Here is a 12,121-nt window from a genome sequence, read left to right as displayed (position 1 = left end):
GTTTTATTGACATGATTCTGAAACACTAAGCAAACAGCATAATTCCATCAGTAGTTTAAAAAATCAGAGTACTATGGAGTGTGCATTCTATTGTTATGCTAAAATACAGTAGTCATAAATTTTAAATTGTGGTCATTTTATAGCAAATAAATAAATGTTGCTATGAGTAAAACAGAAGCAAACAAATGAAATTCTGTTAGCTGTAAAAATGGTAGTCTGTACTACAGTAATTGACAGGGGGATTGAAGAGTAAGTTCTTGTAATGGTTTCAAACACCCTGCATTCCAGCCACACCCCCAGATAATTTCAGCCATGTACTACTGGCCAAGAACCACTTGGATATGCAAGGATGTGAAAAAACATTCAGAACCCACATTGTGTTCATAGAGTATGTCCCTAACGATGCCTTTAGCCAAAGGCATAATTCTTGTACAAATGAGATAGGAAGCTGGAGGTGTTTCCTCCATATAAAAGCCACTGAAAACAAAAAAAGAAAACAAAAAAGTCTTAAGAACTTTTTAATTATCCTGTGCTGACCACTAACCAGAGAACAGATGAGTGCAGGCCTCTGGGCCTGGGCTGCTTGCTCTCTTGAACCTGCAAATTGTTCCTGGTCAGAGCTCGGGTTCCTGGGTTTGGTTGCAGTTTAGAAGTCATGGCCAGGCCTTGCCTACTAGGTCATTACTGAGGGAGGAGTGTTGTGGGGAGAGGCCTGAGAAGGCAAGGCCTTGCTTACTTACCAGCTGTAACTATAGAAGAAAGTGAGGACTAGACAGTCAAAAGGAGGCCACACTTTTTCCCAGGACTCAAGACAGAGTGAAGTGGGAACAGGTATTAAACTGACAAGATAGTAACTTATCCCTCAGCTGACAAATCTTACTGTGTTATAGTAGAGTTGTTTTTAAGCCTATCCCATCTTGTCAAATACATCGTGAACTCTTGAAGTTAAGGACCTTGGCAGGTGCTAAGTTGTATTCCATTTGCTGTATTTGATTGTGCTGTGTGCTCAGTAACTTGTTTTTGCCGGATTAATTGAGAAAAAGAGAAACAAGCCATACTCTTCAAATTTAATCTCTTGCATTATATGAATTCCATCTGCTATGTGAATCTACCAAAGAGAAGACTGGAGGCAGAATTGGGGAATTTACAATGTGTTGAGTCTTATTGAATCTGTTGCTCCATTTCCATTTTCCTTTGCAAATGTGGCAGGCATCTAAAGGAAACTCATAAATCAGTGGTTAAGAAGGCTTCTAGTGCTATGGCTGGGTCTATAAAGAAGCTTGGCATAGCATAAAGGAACATAGTAAGTCCTGCTACCCCAGAGGCAGTACACTGTGGTGGCCAGAACCCAGGGCTTAAAGCCAGAGGATTGGGGTCTGAACCTCAGCCCTGTCACTTACAGGCAAGCCTCAAATTGGCCCAAGTTTCCACATCTGTAAAATAGGAATTGTATTGTGCCTCTTGGCTTGTTGAGTAAGTTAAATGAGATTTATTAATGTACTCACTCAGTAATTATTTCTTGAATACTTACAGGCACTATTTTAGGCATTGGAGGTAGAACAGTAAATAAAATGGACAAAAATCCCTGCCCTTGGGGAATTTATATTCTAGAAATATAATGCATATCATGGCATCAAATAAATGTTTCATTCAAGGAGTCTGTGGATTTCTGGTGAGCTCATGTGATGAATTTTTACTGTGTATTTCCATGAGAATGTATGTTGCAGCCCTAGGCACTTAGGACCATTATTGGGCCACATGTCTAAATTGAGAATGGCCCATTAAGTAGGACATTTATGCATTCTTGCTAAATCTCACTATGTTTAGAAAGTCTGTTCCAGTGGAATTGGATTGCTGTCATTTTCACCTCTCTGAAGTGCTTGGACTGAACATTCCAACAATTGGCTGAGGCTCATTACTGCAGGTGGTGTTGTGGCTGGGTGGTCTCCACATTGTTTTCTCAGTCATTGCTCTTTGCGCTCTCTGTGACTTAATGCGATTTTACAGAGTTGCTAAAGCTGTGTGTTTGTTTGTTTGTTTGTGTAATTTGTGGAAATAAGTCAAAGGGCTAGCTAGCATGACCAGTTAAAATCCACAAACTGTATTTTAGTAATTTTAATATTTCCTCTCCAAGCTTTTGATCAGCTGCCCATCGAAGAACAAAATGACAGATTGAAGGTTTCAGTTCCTTAGGTTTTCATTGCCTTCCTTCTGGGGCTTTTTCTTAGAGCATCAAAATTCCCAAAATCCATGAAAAGAGAGAGCACGCCTGGAAAGCAAACCCCAGGGGGACTGCAGAGCTGCCTAAAATCACATGTCCTCTCCTGAGAGGTGTGTGTCCAGACCCGTCTTCCATGTGCTATCGTTTTTCTGATGCAGTGGATTTCCAAGTCTCTGGTGGCACACAGCCCATTTAGTTAAAAAATGTAAACAGGAAATTGTTTCCTGGCTGAATGGCCCGTGTGGCCCAGAAAAATGGTCATTTTTGCTGAGCCACAACTTTAAAACCACTCACATAGCAGTGGAGGCTGAAGGCCTCTGAGAAGCTTGCCCCGCCCCAGACAGGCTGGTGCTAGGGTCTGAGTGGGAGCTCACGTACGTGGGCCCAGGGCGTCTTCCACCAGGGGGCAAGGGCACAGTGGACACCACTGAAGATGCTCCTGTGACCTAGAAAGAATTTCTGCAGGTCAGAGAGACACAGTAATGCTCCAAGGAACGGCAGAAGAGCCGCTGCTTGGAAGATGCAGAGGTCTGGAGACCTGTGACTTGGCGCTGATGACACAGCCTGGGCTTCGGTGCCCCTCTTCTGCTCCAGCTCCCCATCATTTGGCCTCCCATGAACCTCGTGCTCCCATTGTGGTTTCCCTGTGTGCTGACAAGTTTTCTGGTTGTTCTGTCTTGCAGCCCCCCGAATCCAAGCCCAACTTCACCCCTCTCGCCATCTTGGCCCATGTTCTCGGCGCCATCCAGCCCTATGCCCACCTCATCCACGTCCAGCGACTCATCCCCCATCAGGTCTGTTGCAGGGTTTGTTTGGTTTTCTGTTGCTGCCGTTGTTCTCTCATTGGCTTGGTCCTCTCTTCATGCAGTGTTCAGCCTCCTCGTCAACTTTGTTCCCCGCCATCCAAACCTGCACTTGCTTTTTGACAGGCCAGAAGAAGCGGTTCGTGAAGACTCCAGGTAAAATCACGGATGATGACCAATCCATTCCTGTTTATCCAAAGCCGGTCAGGGACAGTGGTGGGGGGGGACTAGCCTCTACCCTCCTCTGATTCCAGCCTAAGAGACTGAAGCTGGGAGGGACCATGTGCATGAACCAGCATGGCATTTTCCACGCCTTTCTGAACCCTTCCTCCAGTTTCTGAATTAATCCGTGATGCCTGGAGTTTGGGGAAAGAGTGCCTCCTCAACGGGCTCCTGTTTGGATGGTTCTCAGAATCATGGGCTCTCTGTGCTTTGGTATAAGATAATACCAGAGGGAACAGTGCTGAGGCACTTACTGGCCTTTTCTTCCCTTATGTTTATCGGGTAGCATAAGGCAACTTTTATTTGTGGGGTTAGACCATTGGCCATGAGCAGTGATACCTAGCTGCTGAGACCAGAGAAGTGGGAGAGAGACGCAGGTAACACAGAGTAAAGGATGGAGATGGGAAGTGATTGCTCTTTAAATCGTCGAGGGCTGCCTCTTGCCCTCTGCATTCTCCCAGCCTGCTCGGATCTCCATGCCTCATGGACCCTTAGTGTTCATGGGAAGAGGCAATACCTCTTTCTGAGGGTTGATCTAGTTCCTCTTCCCTGGTTTGAGAATATCCAGACTTCTTTATACTTCTCTAGAGAAAAGAAGCTATTTAAATCCAGGAAAAGAATCAGTGAATAAAGATCCTGTAGGATCTCTCTGATATGTAGATCCTAAGCCTATATTCTCTCAAACTTAGTCTCTGGTTGCAGACAACCAAAATGTAGAGCCTACTTACGTAGCGTCATAAGCATTTGGAGCCTTAGCGGTATTTTCTTGTCCATCTTTTTTCTCATATCTGGTTTTTTCCTGGAGGAGTGGGTCCAGCAGAGAGGCTTAAACAATTGACAACACTTAGCCTCACTTAAAAAAAAAAAAAAGAAAACCCATGCTATTTATATATACAGATGTATATATTTATTTTCCTCCATGTACTTGCCAATCTATTATTTCATGCTATCCCCATCTGAGGATGGAAGGAGAAATGGCCTGAAACCTCTTACAGAGAAAGAAAACTAAGGCACAGGGAGGTGACTACGTAGTCACATGACTGGATGAGCACCCATCCAGAGGACTTCTTGTCCTCAACCCAGCACTCTTTCCTCCAAACATACGGGTGCCCCCAAACCTAAGGTTCCATGCGACTCCCAGCCCCGGAGCCTGGCCTGCTGTTCTTGGTTTTCTATCTAGCTTTGCACTGGAAGGTGGGAAAGATAGCTTTTCCATATACTCTTTTACCCTCACCCTGGGAATAAGGTTAAAACTCAGATCATATTTTCCTGAAACTTAAGTTATTTCCTCATTATTTCTTAGACATATTCTGGGCGCTTGGGGAGACATTAACTTTCTAGGACACGAGATATGGCATGGATATAACCTTTCTGGTTAGATGCCTGATTGCTCCATGAAGACCTGAACCAGAGCAAACTACAGAGACCTGGGGCAGTCACCTTCCAATATGCCTCCCTACTCATAGGATAGGCCCAGTCACTAGGAGAATATGCTTCCTTCGTTTTGATCAAAGGGGAGTAAAACCTTGAAAACATTGGTCCTTTGAACAGAATGGGCTGGGGGACTCAGGATGATAGAATCATTTGGCTAAAAATGTGGGCATATTCTCTACTTTGGGAGTGTCTACTTTTTGTGTCTCTGAGTTTCGGGAAACAGCCTGTTGCCTGTCCAATATCTGTTCCTCTGTACTCCTTTCCATCACCCAACATATTTTCCAGGTATTTTTCTTTAGCTAATCCTCTCCATCTCCCAAAGTATTTCAAGATTGGCAATAGGATCTGCTACCATGATGTGTTTGGGGTCATGGTTATTCAGCACTGCCCACTCTGGCCACCATTAAAGTAGCACCATCTGGACAATCTTAATCCACAACACTTGAGGAAGCTGCCATTTTGAAAGAGGAAAGGCCGACTAGGGCTTGGAATTGACTGGCACTGAGCTAAGTATGTGTGCCGAGGTGAGCACTGATAGAGACCCTACTGGGAGCTAGCCCATCAGAACTAGCCAAGAGGGTTGAAATCCTTTAGTTGCCATTGCGGTATGCAGCCAAGAAATGGGGGTGTACACCTATCATTCAGGTCCATTGGGGCCTTTCCCCCACACCCACCTCCATAGTGTGAAGCTTCAGATTTCCTTCCCTTGGAAAATAACTACTTAATTAGATGTAATAAGTGGTCCCATGAACTTCTCTTCAATGTCTCCTCTGGAAGTGGCTCCCTCTCCCCTCCACCAGGCATATAATTTGAAGCTCAGGAAGGAAGAGGCCTTTGACAGCACAGCAGAGGAAGGGTACTGGAGGCATATTCCCTTCACACTTCCCTTTCCTGTCACCCCTACAAAATCTCTAGTGCCTAAACCATAACTTCCACTTACACAGTAGCCTCTGGCAGTTGTGCCTAAATGATCAAGCTATTGCATCCTGCCAGTCTAGCTGGTCCCACCTCCCTGTAGTGTCATCTGATGGAGAGTGGCTTGTCATTTTGCAAGGTTTGCAAGGGCATTTGAGGGAAGCTCCTCTGAGTGCTTTCCTGGCCTTGTGCCATGCTCAGAGGCGAAAATTAAAAATGAACTAGCAGAAGGTTCCAAACTTGTTCATGCCCTTGAAGGCCAGCTGAGGTCTGAAGGGCGCTGTTACAGGAGCAGCTGAACACACCTCAGGCTCTCTGTGTCCAATGTTGAGATGCACCGCAGGGAACAGGGAACTCAAGAGCCAAAGGTGCTTGGTGGGGAGTTTTTATTTTTTTAGTTAGAGCCAAAGCCTACAAACACAACCTCCTGCCAACTGGATCTGTTTTGGTAGGAACTCTACCTAAAGCAAACTGCTGGGGCTTTTGACAGTGAATATGGCATAGGACACTGGACTGGTTGGGCTGACCAACTTTTAAAAAGATAAGAGTTGCCCCCTGATAGAGATGCCAGATTTGGCAAATGTTTTGCAAATAAAATGAAAATACAGAATATCCAATTATGTTTGAATTATAGATAAACAGCAAATGCTGTGTCTTATGATAAGTATGTCCCATGTACTATTTGGGACATACTTAGGCTAAAAAGAGCATTTCCCACTGATCTGAAGTTGTTTTTTAACTGGGTGTCTTATCCTTTATTTGGTGGCCCTAGTCCCGGGGACAGCAGTGGGAGGACATCTCAGAAGAAAAGACCCTCTCCTAAATGGTCAGTCAACTGTTAATCTCAGAAAAAAGCAAGGCCCTTTCTTGATCTTTGTTTTTATTTTTAATGGGTTATTGCATTGTCACTTTATTCAGTTCCCAAAGCTTAACATTAGTGGAAAATTTATTCCTTTTGAATAATAATCTTCAGCACCTGACACCATTTCCTCTGCTCTCTTCTGCCAGATTACCCCAGTTGGCTTCCCTGGTTTGCCCATTTTGTCCCATTCCCTTTATTTAATGAAGTTAATAAGTAACTTCTATGAGAATCCCCTGGAAGAGCCTTGCCTCAGATGATCTTTCCCTCGCCTTTGATTTTCTTGCCCCCAGTCTCTGTTCTTCACCCACCTCCTGTTGCGCTGTCCTTAAGGGATAGTGACTCTGGCTAATGTCAACCGGAATCTCCTTCCACTTCCCTGGCTCTCCTTGCCTGCCAGTATGGGGTTTGGGCTGTTTTATCACTTTCTACAACCAGGCAACTCCTCCTCTCAGCTCCCACTGCCTCAAAAACAAAGACCAAAACAAACATTTTTCCCCTCCATGGAAAGTTGCACAATGGATGTTTGGCCCTTGCTGACAATATGCATACTTGGTTCACTTAGATCACAGAAGATGCCCCTTGTCCAGACTCCATTCTGACTTTAATGACAATTATCCCAGAAGAGCTGTTTTCCAGTTGAAACTAATGAATTATGATGGCTCTTCTTTCCTTCATCCCACATAGACCCACTTCATTTTCTCCCCATTTCCCAATTTTCTCCCACCTGGCTGCCATCTCTGGGCTACTAGAAGGCTAGGAAGAAGAACAGTAAACTGTGCCTAGCAACAAATTCTGGATACTCATTTATTCTGATCCTTGTGCACAACACACCTTTTAAGCTATCTCCTTCAGTTTTCATGGAGCCAAGACTAGAAGTTCTAGATGCCTGGTCCTAGTGTAGGTGTCCATCCATCCATGGCTCCTCTTTTCCAAAGGGAGGATGGATTTGGTGACTCAGAAGTACCAATTCCGTGATGACCCAAGACCTCTGCCTCTTCTGATGTTGTCTGGGCTTACCTGAGACCAGCCCTTCCTCAGCTAAACCTCATTTGGCCACTAGAAATCAGTGTGCCCCAGGGTGTTTGGCTCCACTGACTCCTGGAGGCTTTCTGTTAGTCAAATGTAGCTAAAGTAAATATTATATCCCTGGAATAGTTGCTTAACCCAGAGGACCTACTTGTTCTTTTGTTATTCTGCCCCGGAGCCCCTAAATGTGCTTCTTCAGAGGTCTTAGAGATAGAAGAGATTACTTTTAGCAAATAAAGAGCTAACTTTGACTGTTAAGTGTCATTTCTATTATGACCCTTGAAAAGTCCATTGATCATTTGGAACTACTGGATATCAAAGCAAAGATTGATAGGTGGTAATAGGATTTATCACTTCTTAAAATTTACTCTTCAGAACACGAATTAGGAATCCGTGGCCCTTCAGTGAAATCCAGCCTACCACCTGTTTTTTCTAAGTAAAATTTTGATGGAACACAGCCATACGAATTCATTTACACAATGTCCATGGCTGTTTTTATGACACAAGGCAAAGCTGACTAATTGCAACAGAGACCATACAGCCCACAAAGACCGGAATATTTACTGCTAGGCCATTTACAGCAAGAGTTTGCCAACTCCTGTTCTGGAACCGTGGTTCTCAGCTCTCTTGCACACTAGAGTCACTTGAAGAGCTTTTCAAAAATACTGATGACTATATTTATATCTGCAGGTTGGTATAGAATCCAGATGTCTGCATTTGTTAAGAGCTTCCCGGTGACTTTGATGCACGTATATATGTCATGTTCCCTCCCCCTTCTTCCTCTCCATACTCCCCACACACGTTCACGTAACTGCTCACACACACACCTTGTCTGTTCCCTGCCCTACCCCGGGGGTCGGGGAGTTCCACCTCTGGAATCCTGCTCCACCAGCCCAATGAGAGAAATAAGTAACATCTGGGAGAGCGAATGTCAGCCCATGGCCTAGAGCCGAAAAATGGCTTAGTTAGAATTTCTGGTTTTTGACTCACTGAGCATTGCCAATTTTCAACAAGGTCTTTTGGGAGTGTCCTCCAGAGCAAGTAGGAAGCCCTTTCCCCACCACCCTTTTCCCAAACTACTCCTGCTCCAAAAATGGGTCCCAGCCTGCACTCCCACCATTCAGGTGTCCTGACACCTAGGCAGAGTTTTAACGTGGCACAGAGGTGACCCCACAAGGCGTGTGGTTTCTCGGGGCTTACAGCTTTTCTCTGAATAATTCTCATTTTTCTCTGGTGACCTTTGCAACTCTTCCGCCTCATGTTTTGCCACCTGGCTGTCTTGTCAGGCTGTTGCCACAAGAGATAACTAGGTGGCTTGCAGGGAAGGGGAAGAAGAGAGATTAAATATCTGGGGCTTTCAGATAGTTTAAAAATACTGCTAAATAAACTCCTGTTTTCACACAGCACACCGTTCCGGAAGGCAAAAGCCTTATATGCCTGCAAAGCTGAACATGACTCAGAACTCTCGTTCACAGCAGGCACAGTCTTCGACAATGGTGAGTTTCTCATCCCTTTGCACAGATCTGGGCGGCGGCGGGGGGAGGGGTGAAGCTAATAAATAACTGCAGTTTTCAAAGTTCCTACCTAAAAAAAAATGACAGTCTCATTGAATGAGTAAGACTGAAAAGAAGGGTGTGTGTGTGTGTGTGTGTGTGTGTGTGTGTGTGTGTGTGTGTGCGCGCGCGCGCGCGCGCGCGCGCGCGCATGCTCCCTGGGGTCTCTTCCCAAAATACAAAATACGCGAGAAGCAGCAGGACTTGCGGAGGCATTGTCAAGAGAGGACAGTGTGCTGAAGCCTTCGCTTTGACTGAGGCAACCTCATGGAAGTGTTTTGGACGTTAAAAGTGGATTGTACCTGCACAGGACTCAGCCCAGCAACTTGGCAGTGACTTTGAGAGTCTGGGGGCTGTACAGAGGGTAGAAGTAACAGAGCTGAGAATAGGAGTCTTGTAAGTAGTCAACTCAGGGCAGAGACTGAGGTACAGAATTTCTCATTGGGTTCAGTGGCATCCACCCTCCACAGGAGGTGAGGCTCGTCTCTGAGATGGCAGGGTACCCGGGGACCTCTGTGTCATTGAGCCCTGTTGCAGCCCTGCGTGCCCTCCCCTGAACTGTTGGGAAGTGTAGAGTGGACTCCCTAAGTCACATCTCTCTGCAGACTGCCAGCTGTCCTCCTCAGGTGTCCTGGTGTGAAACTGGATTCGTGGCACCTGCACCGTAGAACTGGGAACTAGTACTTACTCGATGAACCTTTTCCTGGTTCTTTTTGTTTGTTTTCCTCCCTAAACCAAGAAAAAGGCAGTATTTTTTTTTTAAGTGAGTATTGATGCCATAACTTGTCATAACCATTTACCGAAGAGAAAATCATGTTTCTGGGAAAAAGCCAGAGTCTCTGTTATTGCTGAGATTTTTGCCAGATGAACTTCTCCTTTAGGGTTCGTCTTTGTGGATGCTTGGGTGAAAGGGTATGTTTGTTTTGCCCAAAGGAGGAGCCCAGAGCAGCTGCCTGATTTCAGGAAGTGGACATTTTCTAAGGGTGCCTTCTTGACTTCAGGTGGGGTGGTGGCAAATTTCCTGAGCAAGGCTGAGTGAGTGCAGGTTGCCCAAGCACTCCCCTTCAGGGCTGAGTGCCTCACGTTGGCCTAGATCACACCTCCTGCCACCTGCCTGAGACCTAGAAATACAGGGCAGCCAAGGCCCCCACGTAGCACTGGCGAGCCTGAGCTAGATTCAGGCCACCAAAGCACAAGTCCTGGTTTGTGCCTCTGTGACCTGAAGCAGTGACAGCCTCTCTGTGCCTCACTTCTGTCATACCAGGGTAACAGACGGTTGCAGGGAAGAGTGGAGTGGTGCACACATCATATATTTAGTACTCAACACATATTAAGCATTCAACACTGTTAGTAGGATGATTGTCATCGTTTCACCTGTCCTAGGTAAAGAGCCTGCTGTTCTGACAGTTCACAGTGACGTGTTTACCTTTTTCCCTGATATGACCCAGGCCTGGCTCTTGGCTGGGCAGTAGGCACTACACCTTGACTCTCTGAGTCGTGGCTGTCTTTACCAGCCTCACATTCTAAGCCAGAGCAGAGATGGACTCCTGGGGACATCCTTGATGGCATTCACACACGAAGGGACTGCCCCCTCTGTGTGCCCAGCCCCTGCATTCACCGTGGCAGAGATAATAATCAGGCATGGGGGACCGACTGGGGAACAGGCCACAGAGGTCACACTTGGGCCTTCTGAGCCAGTAGGGACAGGGGCAAGCTCTTAACTGTATGTGACCTGCTGGGCCCACGTCCTCCTTTATGGTTCCCCAAGCCCAAAAAGCACTGTCCTTAATTAAACCTTTGCTCCATTAACTTTCATTGGGGTGTCTTGCATACCAAAATATACCAACTGCCTGTCAGCAGCTGGAGTAATCAGGCTGACCTGAGGTGAAGCTGGTCCCCTGAAGGCTGTCCAAAGCCATGTCATTGAGAAGTGTGCCCGGCCCGAATAGGCCCCTAGGTAGAGTCACAGCTCAGCCATCACATGACACAGATCTCACAACAGACAAACCAGAGCAGGCCGCGTGCACAGGCTTCTGTGTCCTACTCTGTCAGCAGGGGTGGGGCTTCTGCCTGTAGAGGAGCAAGATTTGAGAGATTGCCACATTTACGGGTGAATCCAGAATTTAAAGTCTGTCCTCTAAACTCCAGTTCACTGCTCTTGTGGGCAAGGGGCTGCCTTGTTCCTATCAGCCATTCACTGTGACTGCAGAGAGGACCCCTGATCTCAGGGACAGAGTTGGTTTAAACTCTCAAAAGGTATGTGTATGTGTGTGCATCTTGTTTGTGACTCTTTTTCTTGAGTGCAGCCTCCTTGTATTTTTTTTTTTCAAACCACTGTACTGAGATATCTACATACCATATAATTTACCCCTTTAAAATGTGCAATTCCATGGTTTTTTAGTAGATTCAGAGTTGTGCAGCCATCACTACCATCTAATTCCAGAGTATCTTCATTGCCCCGAAAAGAAACCCTGTGCCCTTCAGCAGTCATGCTCCACATATGCCGTGTCCTGCCCCTTTCAGCCCAGGGAACCCCTCATCTCCTTTCTGTCATTATTTATTTGCCTGCTCTGGATATTTCATGTAAACCGGATTATACAGCGTGTGGGCTTTTTGTCAGTGGCTGCTTTCACTCAGCATAGTATTTTCAAGGCTCATCCCTGTCGTATGTAGCATGCATCAGGACTTCCTTCCGTTTTACTGCTGAGTAATCTTCCCTCCTGTGGTATAACATGTTTTATTTATCCATTTGTCAGTTGATAGCATTTCGATTGTTTCTACTCTTTGGCTGTTAGGAGTAATGCGGCTGTAAACATTTGTGTACTGATCTTGGTGAGGACCTGTGTTTGCTGTTCTCTTGTTGATAGACCTAGGTGGGGGAGGGGCCCCCTAGATCACACAGTAACTCCGTTTAATAGCTTCAGGAGCTGCCAGAGTGTTCTTACGAAGGGATTGTACCGTGTCATCTTGCCACCTGCCTCCATCTGACAACATGTGAATCCTCTGTTTAGATTGGTTTGGCTGGTGATATTTATCATGCCCGATTTTTAGAAAACACTACATATACCTCATTATCCCCCTCCCT

At 45.8% G+C, this 12,121-nt stretch overlaps 1 protein-coding gene across 7 annotated transcripts in view; it reads left to right on the top strand.

Moving 5' to 3' along the window:
* ARHGAP26 (Rho GTPase activating protein 26) overlaps positions 1 to 12,121 on the top strand; it is a 423,991-nt gene that overhangs the window by 400,717 nt on the left and 11,153 nt on the right. For 3 of the 7 annotated variants that reach the window (XM_060635852.3, XM_078450032.2, XM_078450034.2), the window contains exons 21-22: positions 2,905 to 3,180; positions 8,888 to 8,979. In XM_060635852.3, the coding sequence (XP_060491835.1) occupies positions 2,905 to 3,180; positions 8,888 to 8,979 (368 nt within the window). Of the gene's footprint in view, positions 1 to 2,904; positions 3,181 to 8,887; positions 8,980 to 12,121 lie in introns of those variants that run through there. The other 4 variants (XM_060635853.3, XM_060635855.3, XM_060635857.3 and 1 more) reach the window with 4 other exon arrangements.

Source organism: Panthera onca, chromosome A1 (genome assembly GCF_046562875.1).
Source record: "Panthera onca isolate mPanOnc1 chromosome A1, mPanOnc1 haplotype 2, whole genome shotgun sequence".
NCBI lineage: Eukaryota > Metazoa > Chordata > Mammalia > Carnivora > Felidae > Panthera > Panthera onca.
Note: the sequence above shows the minus strand (reverse complement) of the source record. Positions and strands in the feature narration are given on the sequence as shown.